The sequence below is a fragment of the Canis lupus genome, chromosome 3 (assembly GCF_048164855.1).
Source record: "Canis lupus baileyi chromosome 3, mCanLup2.hap1, whole genome shotgun sequence".
NCBI lineage: Eukaryota > Metazoa > Chordata > Mammalia > Carnivora > Canidae > Canis > Canis lupus.
Genome location: NC_132840.1, coordinates 64,144,132 through 64,169,006, shown reverse-complemented (window position 1 = coordinate 64,169,006; position 24,875 = coordinate 64,144,132). Strand labels below are relative to the sequence as shown.

Here is a 24,875-nt window from a genome sequence, read left to right as displayed (position 1 = left end):
ATAGCATCCATGTGAAGATAGCACTGTAGCTGTTATTGTCCTGAATCTCAAAGGCACTAAGGCTTAGGGCTGCTAGCTAATTTGCTCGTAGTCGTATGAGTGATCCTAGAACCCAGATCTGATGGCTCGTTTAGCTTTAGTGACTTTGGATTCTTTACTACCAGATTGTATTTACTACTATGTAGTTAGTAGAAATTCTTGCCTACAGACCATTCTGATGTATTTCTGTTCTTTCTATGTATATTTTCTATTTTTTGGCTTTCCCTTTTTGAATCTTTTGACTTGGAAGAAACATCACAAGTGGCTTATATCAACTGCCTTATAGTTGAAACAAAGGTCCAAGGAAGTCAGTGACTTGATTAAAATCTTACAACTAATTTGTAGGAACAGCAAGACTGATACTTAGGTCTCCTGATACTTAGCTTATTGTTATTTTTTAAATTATCTATCTTCTGAGAAAAATGGGGAATGTAGCCTGAATTTGTTTAGCTGTATTTTGTGTCTACCAATATAGCCTTTAATTATGATGGGAAGCATATCCCTTTAGTCTGTTACATTTTGGCTTTAGGTATAGGTGTATGTTAAATGTTGTATGTTGGTAAGTTTATTATAATTATTTGATATATCTTTACCTAAACATAGTGAATAGGGACTATGTTTTATTTATGTTTTTACTTCCTACTAGGTTTAAACATTTTCATATTTGTAGTAAATGTTTACTAAATATTTGTTAGATTGAATTTCATGATGGATGGTACTGCAAATTGTTATTTTTCATTTGCTTTTAAAATGTCTGATGATATTTTGTTTTAAAAATATTGGATTATTGTATCTAATTATAAGATGAATAAGACTATTGAAATAGAAAATATAATTAACTAGAAATGACATTATTATAAATATTTCTAAGATTGTAAATTTTGCTCATAGCTGAATTCACTGAAAATTTTTATTCTTGTTTGATTTCCCTGATAAATGTCAACACAAAAGGATAAAAGTCTTCCTTTTTCTCTGAGATTTTTTTCCTCTGAACTATGTTAATATATTGGTGATTGTTCAGGAAATAATCACTATGCCCATCAGCATTTTTATCAGTTTCATGGATAGCTCTTTGAACTTGTGTAGCTGGGATGTTAACATAGGTATTAATGACAGTAGGTTTCTCTTTGTGTAAATTGAGGATTTAGACTAACTTTGTTCACTGATTGCATTGTTACATAGACTATATAAGAAAATGAGAGCAAGAGCAAAATAAACTTGGGAGAAAAGTGAATCATTGAGTTAAGTAGAGATCTAGGTTTTGAAGTACTAAGTACTTTAGGTCTATAAAGAAAGACCAGGGATCCCTGGGTGGCGCAGTGGGATCCCTGGGTGGCGCAGCGGTTTGGCGCCTGCCTTTGGCCCAGGGCGCGATCCTGGAGACCCGGGATCGAATCCCACATCAGGCTCCCGGTGCATGGAGCCTGCTTCTCCCTCTGCCTATGTCTCTGCCTCTCTCTCTCTCTCTCTCTCTCTGTGACTATCATAAATAAATTAAAAAAAAAAATGAAAAAGAAAGGCCAATGTCTTAGAAGAGATTGCTTAACAAAGAGACTGGAGATTTGAGTGAGACTGCAGTTAATAGATTGAGGAAATCTTTTTTTTCCCTTTAAACTTCTTATTAAAATTCAACTCATGCGGAAAAGTACACAGTCTGAAAAGTACAGACTAATCACGTTCACAAAATCATGTCATCAGCACACATTTTTGAGAAACAGAACATGTTAGCATCCCAGAGGCTCCTTCTGTGGCGTTTGAGGCACTGTGCTCTTGTTGGAAAGGTGGCCACTGTTGTGGTGTCTGGCACCAAGGTCAGTTTTCCTGGAATCATAGAGTGCGTATTGTGTGCCCTTTTGGTGCCTACTGCCTGTGTTCATGTTTTCACATTCATCCATGTTGTTGTGTATAGGTGTGGTCATTGATTTTCATGCTGTATACTAGTCTGTTTTAGGAATATATCATCATTTATGCTGTATTTCCATTTTTCTTAAAGTGAACATTTGGATTATTTTCAAGGCAGGGATTACTGCAGACTTCACTGCAAAGATTCTTATATGTGTCTTTCACAGTCTCTGTGTATTTTTGTTGATGATAGAACTGGGGGTGATACAAAGCAATCATATTTTTAGACAAGGAAAATCAGGAACAGAGTTTTGACTTAAGTGATTAGATTTCTTTATGCACATCAAAAGTGTTATGTATGTAGAAGGAAATACAAGCAGCTTAATAAAGTTTGGAGGCATTCAGATTTTCATAGTTGGTAATAATGACTGCATAGAATAATTTGTTTTATATACATTTCCGTATTATCATCTGTGATTTCCTTATTTGTTTTTTGTGCTGGATCTGAGGTAGCTTTTTCCCTGCTGTTTGTATACTCTTATTCTTTATTTATGGGAATGCCCTGCCTCCTCTTATCTTTGTTTATAGAAATCCAACTCATTATTTTAAGCCTGATCTGTAAAATTTTCCCTGACCACCTATTTAGAAATAACTCCTTTCTCATTTTTCTGTAATTACTTCTATCTTTATTTTTGTTACATATTATACTTATTATTTTTGTACTCATCCTCATACTCTTGGATTGCAGTTGTTTTTGAGTATAGTTTTATTTATTTTTGCCTTCCTCAGTCCCTAAAATCTGTACCTTGCATATATAGCTATATAAACAATATGTTGAGGGGCACCTGGATGGCACAGATTAAGTCTCTGACTCCTGGTTTCAGCTCAGGTCATGATCTCGGCATCCTGAGATTGAACCCCGTGTCAGGCTCTGTGCTTAGCATGGAGTCCGCTTGAGATTCTCTTTTTCTCCCTCTCTCTGCCCCTCCTGTTCATGCTTTCTCTGTCAAATAAATAAACCTTTTTTTAAAAATAAAAAAAATAATATATTGAATTTTATTTTTTTAACATGTTGAATTTTAAGTGTCCTCATGGTTCTTAATGTCCAAGAAAAAATATCTAATTTATACTTTAGAAATTATTACAGAAGTAATAAATATTGATTTTATTATAACCACATGAGAAGTATAATTAACATTAAGTATTGGAATTTAGTTTCAGTAGTGGAAGATGGTGGATTAAGCTGGCTGAGAAAGTCTTACCAGAGAATGAAGGAACAGGCTGAGAAACAGAATAGAAATTTTGAAGACATTGTTGCTGAAAGATATGGGGTGAGTACTGATATTAATGAGATTAATATTTAATAGATCATAATTACTATCTAATTAATATTAATGTGTTATATTTATAGTTATATGAGAAATAAGTGTCTTTAACTTTGTCAGTGTTTGGTGCCATGAAGCTCTTTTGAATTAAATGAATATTAAATCTCAACTCTTATTGACTGCCAAAGGCATTTTCTACCTTTTTTTAATTATGTAAACTTAGGTAGCATATTTTTATTGACATGATGAATATAAAACTTAAGTGAATACAATTTAAGTGTATGTGTTTAATGTAAATAAACTTTTTCATTGTGAGGAAATTTAAATAATGCAGGAAATCCTCCATGGTATACCTCTTGAGGTAACTAACCACTGTTAAAATTTTAATATATTTAGGGGTTTTTGCTTATTCCAGAGATTTTGCAATATGACAGGTTTTTAAAAATATATTTTAACAATATATTTACATATGTTTTATATATTAACAATTATATATTAACTATATATATTAATAATATATTTACATATATATACACACACACACACACACACTCTTTAAACAATGGAACCATGATATTTTACATGATATTTTAAAACCAGCTCCTCCATTAACCATGTGTGGATATTTTTGGATTTTCATAGCTAGTAATTTTAATATTTAGAAAAAAACAGGTTTAGAAAATAAGATTTCAAGAATATGAGTAAGCAGGAAAAATAAGTGAGATTCAGTCAGTAGATTCAAACCTAGGTGTTCTCTCCTAGGACCCATTTAAACGGTGTAAAGTAGGTAATATATTGAGCACTGGATGAATTGTGGTCCTTGCTGTTTTTGTCGTTTGTATCATTACCGTATTTTATTGAATCTAAGAAGCCACTAAGTTTAGACACATGTCTCAATAAGAAGGCAGAGAGCTGCCTCTGATGCAATGCTTTTATTATGAAACTACCCCCTCCCCATCATCATTTCTGTTCTTTTTTTTTTATAATAAATTTTTTATTGGTGTTCAATTTGCCAACATACAGAATAACATCCAGTGCTCATCCTGTCAGGTGCTCCCCTCAGTGCCCGTCACCCATTCACCCCCACCCCCCGCCCTCCTCCCCTTCCACCACCCCTAGTTCATTTCCCAGAGTTAGGAGTCTTTATGTTCTGTCTCCCTTTCTGATATTTCCCACACATTTCTTCTCCCTTCCATCATTTCTGTTCTAATCATGTTGTTATTCAATTTAAGAGACATGTTAAATCTGTATTTTTAAATACTTAAAAAAGATGAAATATTATAGATTATCTCTGCCTAGGCTAATATAATAACTTTAACATGTTTTGATTCCCCCATCTCAGCTCTCAGATTTTCTTGAAATAATTTGAAAAAAATTCTTTAAGTTTTTATTTAATTTCCAGTTAGTTAACATACAGGTTAATATTAGTTTCAAATCACAATTTGGGCATTCAGCATTTCCATACAACACCTGGTGCTCAGCACAACACCTGTGCTCCTTTATCCCTATCACCTGTTTCCCTCATTCCCCCCACCACCCCATTTCCCCTCTGGTGACCAGCAATGTGTTCTCTGTAGTTCAGAGTCAGTTTCTTGGTTTGTACCTCCCTCTCTTCCTTTGTTCATTTGTTTTGTTTCTTAGATTTCACACATGAGTGAAATCCTATGGTATTTGTCTTTCTCTGACTGCTTTATTTCACTTAGCTTAATATTCTAGGTCCATTCATATCCTTGCAAATGGCAAGATCTCATTCTTTTTGATGGCTTATATTCCATTGTGTGTGTGTGTGTGTGTGTGTGTGTGTGTGTGTCTATCTGTATATCTGTTCATCAGTCAACAGGGCTGCTTCTGTAATATCCCTTTGATTTAGCATTTTTGTATCTGTTGGGTAAATATCTAGTAGTTCAATTGCTAGATCATAGGGTAGCTCTATTTTTAACATTTTGAGGAACCTCCATACTGTTTAACACAGTGGCTACACCACTGTGTTCCCACCAACAGTGTAAGAGGTTGTAAGAGGTTCTCCTTTCTCCACATCCTTGCCAACACCTATTGTTTCTTGTATTAATTTTAGCCATTCTGATGGGTGTGAGATAATAGCTCATTGTAATTTTGATTTCCCTGATAAGTGGTGTTGAGCATCTTTTCATTTGTCTGTTGACCATCTGTATGTCATCTTTAAAAAAATGTATATTTAGGTCATCTGCCCATTTTTCAATTGAACTATTTGTTTTTTGGGTGTTGAGTTTTATAAGTTCTTTTATACTTTAGATACTAACCCTTTATCAGATACATCATTTGCAAATGTCTTCACCTATTCCATAGACTGCTTTTAGTTTTGTTGATTGTTTCCTTTGCTCTGCAGAAGCGTTTTATTTTGGTGTAGTCCCCATAGTTTGTTTTTGCTTTTGTTTCACTTGCCTCAGGAGATATAGCTAGAAAAAAGTTTGTGCAGCCAGTGTTACTGCCTGTGTTCTCTTCTAGGATTTTTATGGTGTCAAATCTCACATTTAAGTCTTTAATCCATTTTTAATTTATTTTGTATATGGTGTAAGAACGGGTCAGGTTTTTTCTTTTGTATCTTACTGTCCATTTTTCCCAACATAACTTGATCTTTATTCCATTATCCTGTAACTTGTAGTGTTTAGTATTACAGATGAAGAGTTGGTAACAGTTTTACTTTTTTTTTTTTTTTTAGAGAGGGAGAAAGTGTAGGGGAAGGGTAGAGGGAGTAGGAGAGAGAATTGAGAGCAGACTGCTTGCTGAGTGTGGAGTTTGACATGGGGCTCGATCTCAGGACCCTAAGATCATGATCTGAGATGAAATCAGGAGTCAGATTCTCAACTGACTGATTTTTATGTATGATTCTTTTTTTTTTAATGAAGATTTTTAAATTTATTTATTCATAGAGACAGAGAGAGAGGCAGAGACACAGGCAGAGAGACACAGGCAGAGGGAGAAGCAGGCATCATACAGAGAGCCTGACGTGGGACTCCATCCAGGGTCTCCAGGATCACGCCCTGGGCTGCAGGCGGCGCTAAACTGCTGTGCCACCGGGGCTGCCCTGTATGATTCTTTAAGAATCTTTATATGCTTTATTTTCTCCCCTCTCCTAAGACTACCAGAGGATCCCTTCATACGTAGAAAGTTAGCTGGAGAAATATTCTTGTATTATTATTATCTTGTTAATACTTTCTTCTATCTTTGCTTTTTCCTTCTGGTAGTATTCATATATGCATATTAGATTTTCTAGAATTAATTGTCCTTGTGTCTTTTTTCCTTATAACGTATTTGTTTACCATCTTTTCCTAGGTAGAGAGGATTCTCAGGCTAGTGTTGAATTCACTAGTACTGGATGAAATACTCTCTGTTCTTTTGTTCACCATATCTGCATGTTTTTGGACACATAGTTTTTCATTTATAAGTTTCTCATGTTCTTGAATTCTTGTTTTTCATGAGAGTCTGTTATGTTTTAGTAATGTAGCAGCCTCTTGAATCTCACTGACCTTAGGAATTAATTTTTTAGAAATGATGTCTTCATTGTTTTCTGCATTATATTTTGTTTTAGTGCTGGGCATTTGGTCTAAGTTCTTTTGAGTTCCCAGATATTTTTCATTATTTGGTAATTTTTGATGAATTAATCATATTTTTTTTTGGCACTTATTTTAGGGTAGTATATTAGTTTGCTGGGACTGCCATAGCAAAGTTCCACAGGCCTAAACAACAGATCTATTTTCTCACAGTTTAGGAGAATTGAAGTCCAAGATCAAGGCATTACAATGTTTGGTTTCTCCTGGGGCATCTCTTCATGGCTTGTAAATGGCTGCCTTCTTACTGCGTCCCTCATATGGTATTTTCTCTTTGTATGCTCATCCATTCTGTCTTTATTTATATTTATACATTTCTTCTATTATGGATATCTGTCAGATTGATTTGGGGCTCAACTGAACTTTTTACTTTCAAGTGCCTATCTCTAAATGCTGTCGTGTTCTGAGTACCAGAGGTTAGGTCTTCTACATATGAATTAGATGAGGGCACATGTAAGCCTTTATTAGGTAGGATGATTGTATGGGTCTCTTCTTTGTTGGGTTTTTCTTCATTGTGTTTATATGACAGTGTATCTTAGCACAGTGGCATATGGGGGCACAAGTCATTGAACCTTTTTTTTTTAATTGTAGATATCTTGTTTAATTTCTCTTCTTTGTAGTCAATGGAAATATTTCAGTCAAAATTAGAAGAAGCTGAAAAAACTGCATCCACAAAAGAAGATTGTAAACGAGAACGATGGAGGAAACCAACATACGCAGAAAAAGCACAAAGTAGTCAAGAAAGTAGAAAATCAGACTTGGTAAAATATAATAAAAATTCAAGGGATAGATACCATTCAACAAATATTACAAACAGTACCAATAAAGAGAAGTTTAGTGGTGATGAAAAAGATAATAGGTCTGGGTCTTTAGAAACCTGTAGAAGACAGTCCAGTCAAAGGCAAAATCAAGAGTTTTCTTCCTTTGGAAATTTGAAACCCAAATTTTTAAGACCCTCTGATGATGAAGAACTGTCATTTCATAGCAAGGGCAGAAATTTTAAACCCTCCTGTTCATCTTCAGCACTGGTTGATCATGGTTTTCGAAAACCCACAGAAAACAGTGAAGAAAGTTCTTCATCATGGAGCCAATCTGATGTGAGAGAAGGAAACAGGAAATGCTCACATCAAAGATCATTAGAAACTGGGGGCACTGTGGACCATGGGAACGTTTCAGACAATGCGAGAGAAGAATCACGGGATGAGAGCCTAAGAGATGACTCTCTGAAGAAAGAGCATCTACAGGACACACTGTCTCCATTTGCCGGGTATTTTGTCATTTGTTTTTTAAGCTGATGAGTGAATATTAAATTGCAGAGGATTCAAAGAAATGAGATGTATTTGCAGAGTATCACTTATTAAGTAGATATGAGTTATGATCAGTTTCTTAAGTATTGTGGAAGACAAGATATGCCCATTAAAAAAATCAGTAGCTTTGTTTTATGGGTTGCATTGCATTCCACAGTTTTATTTAATAAATGGAAGAAGAATTCAGTAGCTATATTAGATCAAAATTGTTGCTTTTTTGCAATCTAAAAAAATGAAATGAGTTGAAAATCCCTTTAACTGGATATGCTACAGGAGGTACTTTGGTAGACTGTGTTACTGCTGCCATATTGCTTTCAAAGGAAATCACTCCATTGTTAAGTGTAGTTATAATGTAAATATTGCATGGCCAGTGGAGGTCTGGGAGACTGAAGGAAAATATGCTGCCAAAGCCTACGTATGGAGTGAAAACAATATATGAAAGATTCTGCAGAAGGAAGCATGAATTATGGTGACTGTTTTACAGTTAAGAAATAATCCACTTTTGACATTAACAGGTTTTAAAGATGTTAGCATTTCATTTTTTTTAATAATAAATTTATTTTTTTTTAATTGGTGTTCAATTTGCCAACATACAGAATAACACCCAGTGCTCATCCCATCAAGTGTCCCCCTCAGTGTCCGTCACCCATTTACCCCCACCCCCCGCCCTCCTCCCCTTCCACCACCCCTAGTTCGTTTCCCAGAGTTAGGAGTCTTTATGTTCTGTCTCCCTTTCTGATATTTCCTACCCATTTCTTCTCCCTTCCCTTCTATTCCCTTTCACTGTTATTTATATTCCCCAAATGAATGAGAACATATAATGTTTGTCCTTCTCCGATTGACTCATTTCACTCAGCATAATACCCTCCAGTTCTATCCACGTAGAAGCAAATGGTGGGTATTTGTCATTTCTAATGGCTGAGGAATATTCCATTGTATACATAGACCACATCATCTTTATCCATTCATCTTTTGATGGACACCGAGGCTCCTTCCGCAGTTTGGCTATTGTGGACATTGCTGCTAGAAACATCGGGGTGCAGGTGTCCTGGCGTTTCATTGCATCTGTATCTTTGGGGTAAATCGCCAACAGTGCAATTGCTGGGTTGTAGGGCAGATCTATTTTTAACTCTTTGAGGAACCTCCACACAGTTTTCCAGAGTGGTTGCACCAGTTCACATTCCCACCAACAGTGTAAGAGGGTTCCCTTTTCTCCATATCCTCTCCAACATTTGTGGTTTCCTGCCTTGTTAATTTGCCCCATTCTCACTGGTGTGAGGTGGTATCTCATTGTGGTTTTGATTTGTATTTCCCTGATGGGCAGTGATGGGGAGCATTTTCTCATGTGCTTGTTGGCCATGTCTATGTCTTCCTCTGTGAGATTTCTATTCATGTCTTTTGCCCATTTCATGATTGGATTGTTTGTTTCTTTGGTGTTGAGTTTAAGAAGTTCTTTATAGATCTTGGAAACTAGCCCTTTATCTGATACGTCATTTGCAAATATCTTCTCCCATTCTGTAGGGTTGTCTTTTAGTTTTGTTGACTGTATCCTTTGCTGTGCAAAAGCTTCTTATCTTGATGAAGTCCCAATAGTTCATTTTTGCTTTTGTTTCTTTTGCCTTCGTGGATGTATCTTGCAAGAAGTTACTGTGGCCGAGTTCGAAAAGGATGTTGCCTGTGTTCTCCTCTAGGATTCTGATGGAATCTTGTCTCACATTTAGATCTTTCATCCATTTTGAGTTTATCTTTGTGTATGGTACAAGAGAGTGGTCTAGTTTCATTCTTCTGCATGTGGATGTCCAATTTTCCCAGCACCATTTATTGAAGAGACTGTCTTTCTTCCAGTGGATAGTCTTTCCTCCTTTATCGAATATTAGTTGACCATAAAGTTGAGGGTTAACTTCTGGATTCTCTGTTCTGTTCCATTGATCTATGTGTCTGTTTTTGTGCCAGTACCACACTGTCTTGATGACCACAGCTTTGTAATACAACCTGAAATCTGGCATTGTGATGCCCCAGCTATGGTTTTCTTTTTTAAAAATCCCCTGGTTATTCGGGGTCTTTTCTGATTCCACAAAAATCTTAAAAGAATTTGTTCTAAGTCTTTGAAGAAAGTCCATGGTATTTTGATAGGGATTGCATTAAACGTGTAAATTGCCCTGGGTAACATTGACATTTTCACAATATTAATTCTGCCAATCCATGAGCGTGGAATATTTTTCCATCTCTTTGTGTCTTCCTCAATTTCTTTCAGAAGTGTTCTATAGTTTTTAGGGTATAGATCCTTTACCTCTTTGGTTAAGTTTATTCCTAGGTATCTTATGCTTTTGGGTGCAATTATAAATGGGATTGACTCCTTAATTTCTCTTTCTTCAGTCTCATTGTTAGTGTATAGAAATGCCACTGAGTTCTGGGCATTGATTTTGTATCTTGCCATGCTGCCAAATTGCTGTATGAGTTCTAGCAATCTTGGGATGGAGGCTTTTGGGTTTTCTATGTAGAGTATCATGTCATCGGCGAAGAGGGAGAGTTTGACTTCTTTGCCAGTTTGAATGTCTTTAATGTCTTTTTGTTGCCTGATTGCTGAGGCTAGAACTTCTAGTACTGTGTTGAATAGCAGTGGTGAGAGTGGACATCCCTGTCTTGTTCCTGATCTTAGGGGAAAGGCTCCCAGTGCTTCCCCATTGAGAATGATATTTGCTGTGGGCTTTTCATAGATGGCTTTTAAGATGTTGAGGAATGTTCCCTCTATCCTTATACTCTGAAGAGTTTTGATCAGGAATGGATACTGTATTTTGTCAAATGCTTTCTCTGCATCTAATGAGAGGATCATATGGTTCTTGGTTTTTCTCTTGTTGATGTGATCTATCACCTTGATTGTTTTATGAGTGTTGAACCAACCTTGCATCCCACGGATAAATACCCCTTGATCATGGTGAATAATCTTCTTAATGTATCGTTGGATCCTATTGGCTAGTATCTTGTTGAGAATTTTTGCATCCATGTTTATCAGGGATATTGGTCTATAATTCTCCTTTTTGGTGGGGTCTTTGTCTGGTTTTGGAATTAAGGTGATGCTGGCCTCATAGAACGAATTTGGAAGTACTCCATCTCTTTCTATCTTTCCAAACAGTTTTAGTAGAATAGGTATGGTTTCTTCTTTAAACGTTTGATAGAATTCCCCTGGGAAGCCATCTGGCCCTGGACTTTCGTGTCTTGGGAGGTTTTTGATGACTGCTTCAATTTCCTCCCTGGTTATTGGCCTGCTCAGGTTTTCTATTTCTTCCTGTTCCAGTTTTGGTAGTTTGTGGCTTTCCAGAAATACGTCCATTTCTTCTAGATTGCCTAATTTATTGGGGTATAGCTGTTCATAATATGTTTTTAAAATCGTTTGTATTTCCTTGGTGTTGGTAGTGCTCTCTCCTTTCTCACTCATGATTTTATTAATTTGAGTCTTCTCTTCTTTTTAATAAGGCTGGCTAATGGTTTATCTATCTTATTAATTCTTTCAAAGAACCAACTCCTGGTTCTGTTGATCTGTTCCACAGTTCTTCTGGTCTCGATTTCGTTGAGTTCTGCTCGAATCTTTATTAACTCTCTTCTTCTGCTGGGTGTAGGATCTATTTGCTGTTTTTTCTCTAGCTCCTTTAGGTGTAAGGTTAGCTTTTGTATTTGAGTTCTTTCCAGGTTTTGGATGGATGCTTGTATTGCGATGTATTTCCCCCTCAGGACTGCTTTTGCTGCATCCCAAAGATTTTGGATGGTTGTATCTTCATTCTCATTAGTTTCCATGAATCTTTTTAATTCTTCCTTAATTTCCTGGTTGACCTTTTCATCTTTTAGCAGGATGGTCCTTAACCTCCACGTGTTTGAAGTCCTTCCAAACTTCTTGTTGTGATTTAGTTCTAATTTCAAGGCATTATGGTCTGAGAATATGCAGGGGACGATCCCAATCTTTTGGTATTGGTTCAGACCCGATTTGTGACCCAGTATGTGGTCTATTCTGGAGAAAGTTCCATGTGCACTTGAGAAGAATGTGTATTCAGTTGAGTTTGGATGTAAAGTTCTATAGATATCTGTGAAATCCATCTGGTCCAGTGTATCATTTAAAGCTCTCGTTTCTTTGGAGATGTTGTGTTTAGAAGACCTATTGAGTGTAGAAAGCGCTAGATTGAAGTCACCAAGTATAAGTGTATTATTATCTAAGTATGTCTTGACTTTGGTTATTAATTGATACATTTGCAGCTCTCACATTCAGGGCATATATATTGAGGATTGTTAAGTCTTCTTGTTGGATAGATCCTTTAAGTATGATTAGTATCCCTTTTCATCTCTCACTATAGTCTTCGGGGTAAATTTTAGTTTATCTCATATAAGGATGGCTACCCCTGCTTTCTTTTGAGGACCACTTGAATGGTAAATGGTTCTCCAACCTTTTATTTTCAGGCTGTAGGTGTCTTTCTTTCTTTTTCTTTTTTTTTGTAATTTTTATGTATTTATGATAGTCACACACAGAGAGAGAGAGAGGCAGAGACATAGGCAGAGGGAGAAGCAGGCTCCATGCACCGGGGGCCTGACGTGGGATTCGATCCTGGGTCTCCAGGATCGCGCCCTGGGCCGAAGGCAGGCACTAAACCGCTGCGCCACCCAGGGATCCCTGTAGGTGTCCTTCTGTCTAAAATGAGTCTCTTGTAGACAGCAAATAGATGGGTCCTGCTTTTTTATCCAGTCTGAAACCCTGTGCCTTTTGATGGGGTCATTAAGCCCGTTCACGTTCAGAGTTACTATTGAAAGATATGAGTTTAGTGTCATCATGATATCTTCAGTCCTTGTTTTTGTGGATTGTTCCAGTGGACTTCTTCTTAAAGGGGGATTTTAAGAGTCCCCCTTAAAATTTCTTGCAGAGCTGGTTTGGAGGTCACATATTCTTTCAGTTCCTGCCTGTCTTGGAAGCTCTTTATCTCTCCTTCCATTCTGAATGAGAGCCTTGCTGGATAAAGTATTCTTGGTTGCATGTTCTTCTCATTTAGGACCCTGTATATATCCTGCCAGCCCTTTCTGGCCTGCCAGTCTCTGTGGAGAGGTCTGCTGTTACCTTCATACTCTTCCCCACAAAAGTCAGAGATCTCTTGTCTCTTGCTGCTTTAAGAATCTTCTCTTTATCTTTGGAATTTGCAAGCTTAACTATTAGGTGTCGAGGTGTTGAACGGTTTTTATTGATTTTAGGGGGGAATCTCTCTATTTCCTGGATCTGAATGCCTGTTTCCCTTCCCAGATTAGGAATGTTTTCAGCTATGATTTGTTGAAATACATATTCTGGCCCTCTGTCCCTTTCGGCCCCCTCGGGAACCCCAATGAAACGTAGGTTTTTCTTCCTCAGGGTGTCATTTATTTCCCTTAATCTATCCTCATGGTCTTTTAATTGTTTGTCTCTTTTTTTCTCAGTTTCCCTCTTTGCCCTCAACTTGTGTTCTATGTCACTCACTCGTTCTTCCACCTCGTTCACCCTTGTCATTAGGACTTCTAGTTTGGATTGCATCTCATTGAATTGATTCTTAATTTCTGCCTGATTAGATCTAAATTCTGCAGTCATGAAGTCTCCTGAGTCCTTTATGCTTTTTTCTAGAGCCACCAGTAGCTGTATAATAGTGCTTCTGAATTGGCTTTCTGACATTGAATTGTAATCCAAAATTTGTAACTCTGTGGGAGAGAGGACTGTTTCTGATTCTTTCTTTTGAGGTGAGGTTTTCCTTGTAGTCATTTTGCGCAGTGCACAGTGGCCAAAAACAAGTTGTATTGGGAAAAGGAGAAAAAGAGGAGAGAAAGAAGGAAAGAAAAGAGAAAAAGAATAAAGGAAGAAAAAAAAAAGAGAAGAAAAAGAGAAAGAAAAAAAAGGGTGGGAGAATCAAACAGAAATCAAAAAGAAAAAAAAGAAAAAAAAAAAAGAAACCATGGGGCAGTATCTTCTGATTCTGTATACTCTAAGTCCCTTGACTGCCCCTGGAACTTGTCCCTCTAGCTGGTTTTCTGGGGGAGGGGCCTGTTGTGTTGATATTCAGGTGTCAGCGCTTGGGGGAGCTGCTTTCCCCCCTGCCTGGTGCAGGGCTCAGTGGGGGTGGTTTACCCTGTGCGGCCCCTGGAGGAACAACCACAGTGGCGGGGCCAGCTCTGGAGCCCTGGATTCAGCTCCCACAGTAACTTCAGAGCTCTGTGTCTGCAGGGGCTTGGATGCTCCTGGTGCAGGGCCACTGATCTGCTCAGCTCGGGGCAGGAGTGTCCTTGCTGTCCTGGGCCCTCCTGGCCTCTGCCTGTCCCGGGAGGAAGCCGGATCCTGGGCTGTGTCCCCGGCACCCTGTGCTCCTGGGCCTGCGCTGTTGGATTCGCGCTCCAGCCGCGCAGCCCCCTCTCTGCAGAGCCGCCGCCCCTGCCCATCCGAGCTGCCCCTGGGGCCGTGCAGCCCCCTACGCATGGAGCCTCTTCCTCTGCCGGAGCCCCTCTGAGCTGCTCCCAGGTCCAGCCATGCACGCGCTGCAGCCCTTTAGGGAGCTCGGCGCACTCTCCCTGGGGTGCAGGTGTCTGTTAGTGTCCCAGGGAGCCTGAGGGCATCCCCGCCCTCCTGGGGTCTTGCTCTAACTCCCTGCGAGCCCCTTTCTGTCCGGGAAGATTGGTGGAGCTCCTGCTTCTCCAGGACGGTGCTTTCCTGTCCTGGGGGCACTCACCCCGTCCTTAGCCCGGCTCCTTGCGGGGCCCCTCCCCCTTGGATGCCTTTTGTTTCTTTATTTCTTTTTCCCCATCTTCCTATCTTGATAGAAGTGTGAACACTTCTCACTGTAGCATTCCAGCTTTTCTCTCTTTAAATCTTAGGCCGAATTCGTAGAATTTCAGGATGATTTGAAGGTTATCTAGGTAATTTGGTGGGGACAGGTGACTTGGGGACCCTACTCTTTGGCCATCTTGTCCCTCCCTCCAGATGTTAGCATTTCAAAAGAAAAATATGGATACTATAATGATTGTACCTCTAATAATTAGGAAAATAGGTAGCATTTCCTGGTGTTATCTTGAACCTGTTATATAGAGGGCTGGGTTAGTAGACTAGGAAATCCCAGTTGAGGAGAAACTGATTTAGCTATAGAGCTGGGTCTTATTGGAGATAGCCAGCCATAAATGGAAAATACATGTCCAAAGGATAATGATTAGCTTATACTAGAATGATAAGCAGATTATGTTTAAAAATACCACCAAATGAATGGGACACTAAAGGAGGAGGTTTTATGCAATAATTGAATTCGGTGGTGGCAGTAGTAGGTGTCAGCATTGTGGTTTGGGGTCATGAGTCTGGTAAATTGTTTTTGTTAGCAGTTCCATCTAAAGCTGTGGATTTTAAATCACAGTGTATACCTTGCAGTGGGGAGGAAGCTGGCAAAACCTGGACTGAGCCGTGGGAGCTCCAGTCAGATGGGTTCTGGTTCAAGGTAGGGCTTTGTTCCCAGGAAACCAAAGGAAAGATCTAGTTGTATTGACTGGACATACATGCCAGGGACTAGAGAATGTCTAAGGCTGTACACATAATGTAGTTGCCTGGGCTTTACTCTAGGTACTCTGAAAGGTAGACTGTTTCTAGTCCTCACCTCCTGATGGGCTGAAACTTACTTCCTTTGATCATCAGGGTTGCCTTAACCTTTGGGCAGTCTGCAGGTCTTGACGCCTGTGACTGCAGCTGCATGTGAAACAGTCTTACACTCTATTTCACCTGGTTCTCTAATTCTTATTTGTAGGTTGTATTTAAATTGTAAGTTTCTGATAGAACTACTGTAATATAGGCACTCACTGGAAGATCTATATGTTTATAACATACATGTTAGAATGTTATACTGTATATATTTATGTAAACATATATATGTTTAAAGATTTGTTTTAATAAATATATTTTATTTATAAAATTGAAAATATTTTATATAGGCACTCACTAGAAGCTGTATATATGCTTATATGTTATATATATTTATGTAAACTATATATTTTATTTTAGAGAGAGAGCTAGCACACTTAGGTGGGGAGAGAGGCAGAGGGAGAGAATCTCAAGCAGTCTAGGGCTTGATCCCACAACCGTGAGGTCATGACCTGAGCTGAAGTCAAGAGTGAATGCTTGAGTTAAAGAGTTGGATGCTGGGTTATTTTAATGTCAGATGGTTTGAAGCTTTCCATGAATTCCATGATTGACCGGAGAAGGAAAGAGCAGTCTAGAAATTATCTACATATATGTGAAAGATGAAAAGAGTTCTGAGCCTGTATACGTTTTGTGAAGTAAGAGACCAAAGGAAGATGTGGAAGAATGCCTATTTTCAGGGACTTGAGTCAGTGAAGAATCGTGAGAAACTCTTAGTTTGTTTGAACATTATTCTGGGTATATGCTGAATTTTTTATAAAATGCTAGAATTCTGGGGAGCTTTAGAACCATGAATCTTAGAAGTATGGGAAAAAAATCATCGAACTGATTTTAGAACTAGGAGAAAATATTGTGACTCCTGAATTTTCCAGATGGGGAAACAGAAACATACGAGGTTGTAACTTGCAGAGTGTTGTGTCACTAGGGTTACTAGGTTTCGCAAATAAACAAAAGTAAGTCCCTTGCAGAATTTGCACAGACTTACACTAAAAAATTTTTTTGTTTACCTGAAATTCACATTTGATTGGGTGTCATATTTTTTATCTGGCAATTGTATGTAACACTAGCCATTTTCTGGATTTGTGACTTTTTACAAGAGATAGCATGTGTAATTATATATAAAAAACAATTATATATTTAAGTTACAAAGCTTCACAATGCATATGCTGTTCTGAACCTTGGTTTTTTTCTGCCCTATCAGTGTATCTTAAAGACCTTTTCAGGGGATCCCTGGGTGGCTCAGCGGTTTGGCACCTGCCTTTGGCCCAGGGCGCGATCCTGGAGTCCCGGGATCGAGTCCCACATCGGGCTCCCGGCATGGAGCCTGCTTTTCTCCCTCCTCCTGTGTCTCTGCCCCCCTCTCTCTCTCTCTATGTCTATCATAAATAAATAAATCTTAAAAAAAAAAAAAGACCTTTTCACATCAGCTTGTATGTATGTAGCTTTCAAAGGCCCTTTAATATTCTGTTAAAACTTAGATAGAAGCTAGTATTCCTCCTCAGTCTCCTGTTGATGGACTTTAGGTTGTTTCTAGTTTGTTGCTCTTACAATAATGTTGCAGTGAATAGTTTTGTAATATGTGTCTTTGCACACTGATTAAATATAGCTGAAAAACTCCAAGCGTGGAATTTTATTTATGTATTTTGTTATATTAACCAAGTTTACTCTCTAACCAAACTTTTCCTTGCCAACAGTATTGCACTTTTCAATCTTTGTTGTATACCTACTTCAGAAACAGTTGTTCCTTGATTTGCATTTCTTTAAGTATTGAAGTTTGACATATTTTTAAAATGTTTGTTTACTTTTATTTTAGCTTTGCTAATTAGTCATGTGTCGTGATAACTTTTTTGAGTTCTCCATGAGACTCTTTAGTTTTCATGTAATTTATAGTGTTTTCATCGCTAGTAGAGTTGCATTTTCTTCTTGTTTCACTTTTCCTTTTTCATCCTTCCTTTCATTCATTCTTACTCTGATCAGATTTCTCATTCTTTTCCTTTGTCCTCTTTAGAGCCTACAGTTATCTTATGTAGACACAAAACATCCTCTCAAAGTGGTCAATGTGCTCAAGATCTTTAAGCTTATTATTCTTAGAAATAAAATGTGTTTGTATATAATTTTGTTTTGTGGAAAAATATTAGGTATATATTTTCAGGATGTTGAAACCTAGGAAGTATGCAGTATGAACAAAAATTAGTGTGATGTCCTTAATTTGGATTTTATGAAGTTGACATCAGGAACTAACCCATAGTTTTTAGAAACTATGAAGAGGACTTCTGAAATTTAGCAGTAATCCTGGAAAATGAGAAACAGTTGCACTTTTTTCTTTTTATAGTGTAATTGCAGATGTTATGGCAATGTGGTTGTTATTTTTGTTTTTTTTTATTTTGTAAGATTTTATTTATGTATATGACAGAGGCAAAGAGAGCATAAGCAGGGGGAGCCAAAGGCAGATGCTTAATTGATTAGTCACCCAGGTACCCCAGCAATATTTTTTTCAGAGTATTTGCTCATCATTGTAAATGCTTAGAGAAAGTAAAGAGAAGTCTTTTCTTGCTGTTTGCGGCTAGGCGGTATCTTTGCTGTGGTATTAACAAGATGAAATAATGTGTTCTTTGTGTGCTCAACGATTCATTTTAATGTCTTTGTTTGATACCTATTGCTCTTCTACGAAGTATGTTGAAGTATGTGTTAATATTGAAGATAATAGAATCAGGTGTTTGGAATTCTTGTATATTATCTAATTTATCCTTATCTACTAATAAACAATTGAATTCCTGTTAGGAAATCTCCGCCCCACCAAAAGATGTAGGAGTACACATTTTATGACAATGAAAGTTGCTGCTTTTAAAGGTCTCTTGGGATTCCAGTTATCTTCTTGAAACTTGTGAACTTTGTTGGAGTTCTTCATACCTTCATTGTCCCCTTGATGGAATCTTTTAGCTTATATACTGAGAGTGACAGGAAGAGTAAAGTTCTTAAAAAAAGGGAAGAGTCAAGTAAAATGACAAAGATAGGCCTTTGGATAGAAATAATAGAGGTCTTTGGCAATTTAATCATGAATATCATCTTTGGAATATCATAGACCAAATTATGATTGTGGGTCATGAGATGGTAGAGATAGAAAGTATATGTGGGAGACACAGGTTAAGTGAATGGCCTCCTTTCTCTCTCCCTCCCTTTTTTTTTTTTTTTATGGCACAGATACCTGAATACATTATTAATGGAAAAGAGTATTTTATTTTTTTTAAGAGTATTGATTTTAGAAGAGAGATGACAGATGCCATAATTGAGCAAAATCCCAAGGTTACTGTGGATGAACATAGAATCCAGTGTCCTCCTACAAGTAGAAGAATTAATCGGGGGTGGAAGTGTTAAGGAAGAGGAAGGTGTGGCTGTATATTGTGAACAACAGGAGAAAATTATAGAAATTCTTGATGGCTTAGGTCAGTGTTTTTCAACATATGATCCCCATAATATTGGTGTTCTTTTTACTCTGGATATGGACCACAGTGATTTTAATAGCTTCTGAAGAAAAAAAGTGATTAACAGCTTGATTCATACACAGCTCATAAAATTGAAGTGTCCTCTCATTTTTATGATTTAACTGCTATTAGCTTATTTTATCTTTACCAAAAAATATAGGTGAATTTTTAGAACAGAGTTACCTTAAAATTAGCAGTCCATGTGCATATCATATTTTCTTAAAGTAATCCTTGGAAACTGGAAGTTTGAGAAATAAACTTTTACTCAGATTTGAAAAAGGTGTCTACTGTGACAAGGAATACAGTGACAAGGGGAGGTTATTTTTGTGCCATACATGTCCCTTGGAGCTTAAATTAGATGGCTTTGACAAATTCTTTCTACTGTTTATTTTATACTTACTGAACACACTGATTTCCTAGGTCTAGTGGTATAAAAACGGGTATGATGTCATACCCTTCAAGGAGCTCATAGTATCAAAAAGTCAGTTATATATAAGCATGTAAACAAATATAGGAGCATAAATGCCATGGACTTAAAGTTACAGGTATAGGTATAGATCCTTATAGTTTCAGTTCTTACATACAAGAAGGGATGTTTCTTCTGAGACATAATCAGGGGAATAGAATCCAGGAAATAACTTGGAGACAAGAAACAGCATGGTCTAGTTGAATATTGTGATTAGTATTTTGGAGTATTAGATGCAGTAGCTCCCTGAGGAGAGGACATATCTGGAGTCTTCGCATCTCTGAATCCTGAGAGTGCATAGCATACATTGGCCTCTCAATAATTTATGGAATGTAGTTGAATGGGAGGAAGATGAATAGGCAGGTGTTGCAGGTGTGGCTTGTGTGCTCTGTAAATGGCATACAAAGTTATGCTTATGAGTCAGACAATATTCTGTTGTGATAGGAAACAGGTATGTCCAGGATTTGAAATCAGAGTTGTATTTTAGAAAGATTCCAAGGTATTCCATAGGTTAACTTGGGAAATGGAACAGATTTGAGTCTGAAATACTGCTTAGGAGGCTATAGTTGAGAGATAAGAAGTCATGAACTGAAGGAGTGAATGAATGTAGAAGAGAGGAGGAACTTGAGTTGGCCTCCACGGCTCAGTGATGAAGCTTTTAATTCTGCTGTCCCTGAAAGGGTTTGGTTACTTCTCTGTGCACCATCCCTAGACATTCTTCTGTACGTTTGTCTTAAGTTTTTTTAATTTATGTAAGTAATCTTTACACCCAGCGTGGGGCTTGAGTTCCTGACCCGGAGGTCAAGAGTCACCTACTGAGCCAGCCCAGCAGCCCTCTTTCTTTTCTTGAAAAGATTTCACCATTGGATTTTGAACATAGTGAATGGAGTACTGGTTGGAGAATTCTTTGATTTAGTAATTGGCTCTTAGGGGCAAAAGGAACTAACCATTATTGAGTACCAGGTTATGTGTTGTGTTTGGAATTTTATTCTATTACTGCAATTACTATAATTTTATACATTATCACATTTGATCCTATAATGTAAGGGTATGTATTAATCAGTGTTTGGGTTTTATAGCCTCAGGTTAAGACACTTGCCCAATCTCATAAAGTTAGTGACAGAGTCTAGATTTGAACTCATGTCAGTCTAACTCCAGAACTCCTTTTCTCATAATCCTAGGAAGGATTTCTCATTTCAAGCCAGGTTATAATTGGCAGTTTAAAGAAACAGCTTCTAGAGCTTCATGCAAAGCTTGCATTAGGAACTCTTAGAATTTTATTAGTAGTCTGTTTTTAGGTATTTATACTTTTATTTTTATCCTTATCTATTCATAGGCATGTATCTGTTGACATATTGACACTTGGTATAGTAGTTTATTAACATCCCTAAAATCTTTCTTCTCTAAAGGAGATGAATTAATGGTTTTGGGCCTTTGACTTTTCTTCTTTTCCTCTTCCTCCTTCTCCTCCTTCTTTTTCTAAAATTTATTTATTTGAGAGAGAGAGAGAGAGAGAGCAGGAGAGCAGGAGAGACAGAGGAAGAGGGAGAGAGAATCTCAGGTAGACTCCACGCTGAGCGTGGAGCCCAGCATGGTGCTCAATCTCACAACCCTGAGATCACAACTTGAGTTGAAACCACGAGTCAGATGCTTAACTGACTGTGCCATCTAGACTTCTCTGGTGTTTATTCTATAATTCTGAATATAGGTCTATAATTCTATAAATCTGAGCTTGCATGCAAGACAGCTTATTTCCTGAATATTTGAATTCAGTGAGAAATCCTGTGTGCACATGTTATGTGTCGGGATTATAGTAAAACATCTATTGGATTAGCAAAGAAAAGTTTGGAGAAATAGTGAGGAAACCAACCCCTTATCCATTTTACCTTTCCTATGTTCTTTATTTCTCAGTTGGCTGGAGTTGAGATGAAAAATGGTTGAATTAGGAATAACTGTTGGAAAGAAAAATTTGGTCAAGTACTTAAAGATTTGGCATCAAGGAAAGGCAGAAAAATCGGAAGGAATATTAGGAAGTTTTTCACTTAGGAAGCTGGGCAGTTTAAAAGGTAGATCCAGGGGCAGGCTGACTTCATGGGGGAATAATTCCACTGATAACTTTTTCAAAAGGGCAGGAAGTATGGTTAAATTTGTTATGCCTTATACATACATGTAAAAATTTAATATTTATATAATTCCTACATAAAGAACAGGAATAGTAGTTTTCAAAGCAGAGAATTTCGAGGAATTAATCGAATGAGAAAGAAAACAAGTTGAGGAAAGTTGTGTTGGTTAGGAAGTCCAGCTTTTTATTGAAATATGATTGGGTTGCCTGAAATTAAAATAAATTACATTTATAATACAATAAAAATTATGTGTACTTCAGAATTTAATTTGGAAAAAGTTACTAAAAAATATTTTCCATACAAAAATACAACTAACAATACAGGTAGTACCTCAACAATACAAGTAATACCTCCTACTGTTGTTCTTAATTGGTTTTTAACGTAGATTGAGTCAGAGAAAGATGTACACCATATAATATCACTCATATGTGGAATTTAGGAAACAAAACAGATGAATGTGTGGGAAGGTAATACGAAAAAGAGAAAGTGGCAAACCATAAGAGACCCTGGGGGATAGAGAACAAACTGAGGGTGGATGGAGGTAGGTAGATGGGGAGTTGGGCTAGATGGCTGATGGGCATGAAGGAGGGCACTTGTGATGAGCACTGGGTGTTGTATGTAAGTGATGCATCACTAAATTCTACTCCTGAAATCAGTATTACACTATATGTTAACTAACTAGAATTTAAATAAGAATTTGGAAGAAAAAAATAGGTCACGTCTCAAAAAAAAAGGAGGGGGGGAGTAAAGTTACTTCATAGTATCTGGCATGGGGAAGTGCTCAGTAAACATCAGTGTATCAAAAATACAAAATAAAAAGTAGATTGAAAGGACTTGAGGGGAACAAAAACATGTTCCTTTCTATTGGTGCTTCACTTGTAATATTTTAGGTTTCTTTGAGCACCAGAATGTGGTTTTTTTCTTTCCCTAATATGAAATGGTTCTTATAGAATTTTTTTGCAGATATTAATGTTTTTTTAAAAATAAATCTTTTAAATTTTTATTTATTTTTTTAAAAAACTCAAATGCTACCTATTGAAAGATTTATATATATATATTTTTGCCCAAAAAGGAATTTGCTACTTAAAAATAATTGGTTGTTAGGTCAAGTTTTGATTTAAAGGTCTATATATATAGTTTAGTATTACTGGCTCAGCATGTATGTTGAAAACTCAAGTACTTTCAGTAGAGTATGATGATATTTAGTAATTCAGAAAAATTAGGAATATCATAGATATATCCTTTATATGTGAGATTATGACAGGTTTTTCAGCTTAAAAGTTTTTTATCACTCCCCTTTGAGAATTTTTTTGAGGTATATTTATATTGAGGTATAATTGACATATATAAACTGCATATATATAAAATGTATAATTTGGTGAGTTTTAAAAAATGTATATTCTTATGAAACCTCAACCCCCCCCAAAGCTTCTGGTACCCTTTTATAATTCTTTCCACCTCTCCCCACACCTTTACAAGTCCCCTAAACTTCCACTCATCTGCTTTCTTTAATTATAAACTAGTTTACATTTTCTAGAGTTTTATATAAGTGGAATCATATGTTATGTACTCTTTTTTTGTCTGGCTTTCACTTTGTGCTTCATCTATGTCGTTGCATATAACAATAATTTATTCTTTTTTATTGGTGGGTGGGTAGTTTGGCTTTGGTAGAGAGAACACAATTTTTCCATTCACCTGTTGGTGCACATTTTGAACATTTCCAGTTTTTAGCTATTATACATAAAGCTTCTTTGAACATTCATGTATAAATCTTTGTATGGATGTATGCTGCTTTATCTCTTGAGTGAATACCTAGGAGAGGACTGGCTAGATCATATGGTAATTAAATCTTTAAATTTTAAGAAACTGTGAAATAGTTTTACCGAGTTGTATCATTTTACATTCCCATTAGCAGTGTGTAAGACTTGCAGTTCCTTTACATCCTTGCAAAAACTTAGAATGGTCAATTTTTGTTATTCTTGGAAATGTGTAGCAGTATCTCATGGTTTTAATTTGCATTTTCCTAATGGCAAGTGATATTGAGCATCTCTTTATGTGCTTATTTCCATCCAGATATCTTTTTGTAAGGTGTTCAGAATGTTTAGTGATTTTGCATCTCTCATTTCTTTATTGGTAATTTTTATCTTTTTCCCCCCTAATTAGTTCAACTAGAGGTTTACCAATTTCATTGATTGTCCTAAACAGATTTGGTTTCATTGCATTTCTTTATTGTTTTTCTGTTTTTTAATTTATTCCCACTCTGATTTTTATTATTTCTTGCATTCTGCTTACTTGGGTTTGAGTTGCTCTTCTTTTTCTACTTAACTTGTAAACTGAGATTATTGATTTGAGATCTTTCTTATATTAGAAATAAGCATTTAGAGCTAGCTATAAGTTTCTCCGTAAGTAATACTTTGGTAGCATCCTGTAAATTCTGATATATTATGTTTATATTTTTATTTGATTTGAAATACTTTTAAATTTCTCTTTGATTTCGTTCTTGACCATGGGTTATTTGCAGATATGCTATTTAGTTTCCAAATAGTTGAGGATTTTCCAGAGATCTTTGTTAATAATATCACGGGATTTAGAGAACATAGTTTGTATGACTTAAATCCCTTTAAGTTTATGGACACTTGTATAGCTCAGAATATGGTCTGTCTTGGTTAAGTGTTCCTATGTACTAGGAAAGAATGTATTCTGTTGTTGAGTAGAATATTCTCTGATTGTTCACTAGGTCATGTTAGTTGTTAGTGTTATTCAAGTCTTGCATATCCTTGAAGAATTTATTTATTCCATCAAATATTGAGAGTGGAGTCTTGAAATCGACAACTATAATTGTAAATTAGTCTGTTTCTCTTTGCAATTTTATCAGTTTTTGTTTTATGTATTTTGAAGCCCTCATTATGTGCATAAACATTTAGGGATTTTTCTGTACTCTTGATGGATTCACTTTTTCATATGAAATGAAAAAGCTTTCTTTGTTCCTGGTAATATTTATTGCTCTGTAATATAATTTGTTTGATTTTAAAGAAGCC

At 36.7% G+C, this 24,875-nt stretch overlaps 1 protein-coding gene across 3 annotated transcripts in view; it reads left to right on the top strand.

Moving 5' to 3' along the window:
- Window positions 1–24,875, top strand: part of CWF19L2 (CWF19 like cell cycle control factor 2) — a 145,738-nt gene that overhangs the window by 36,095 nt on the left and 84,768 nt on the right. For all 3 annotated transcript variants that reach the window (XM_072821811.1, XM_072821810.1, XM_072821812.1), the window contains exons 7-8: window positions 3,097–3,212; window positions 7,414–8,060. In XM_072821811.1, the coding sequence (XP_072677912.1) occupies window positions 3,097–3,212; window positions 7,414–8,060 (763 nt within the window). The remainder of the gene's footprint in view (window positions 1–3,096; window positions 3,213–7,413; window positions 8,061–24,875) is intronic.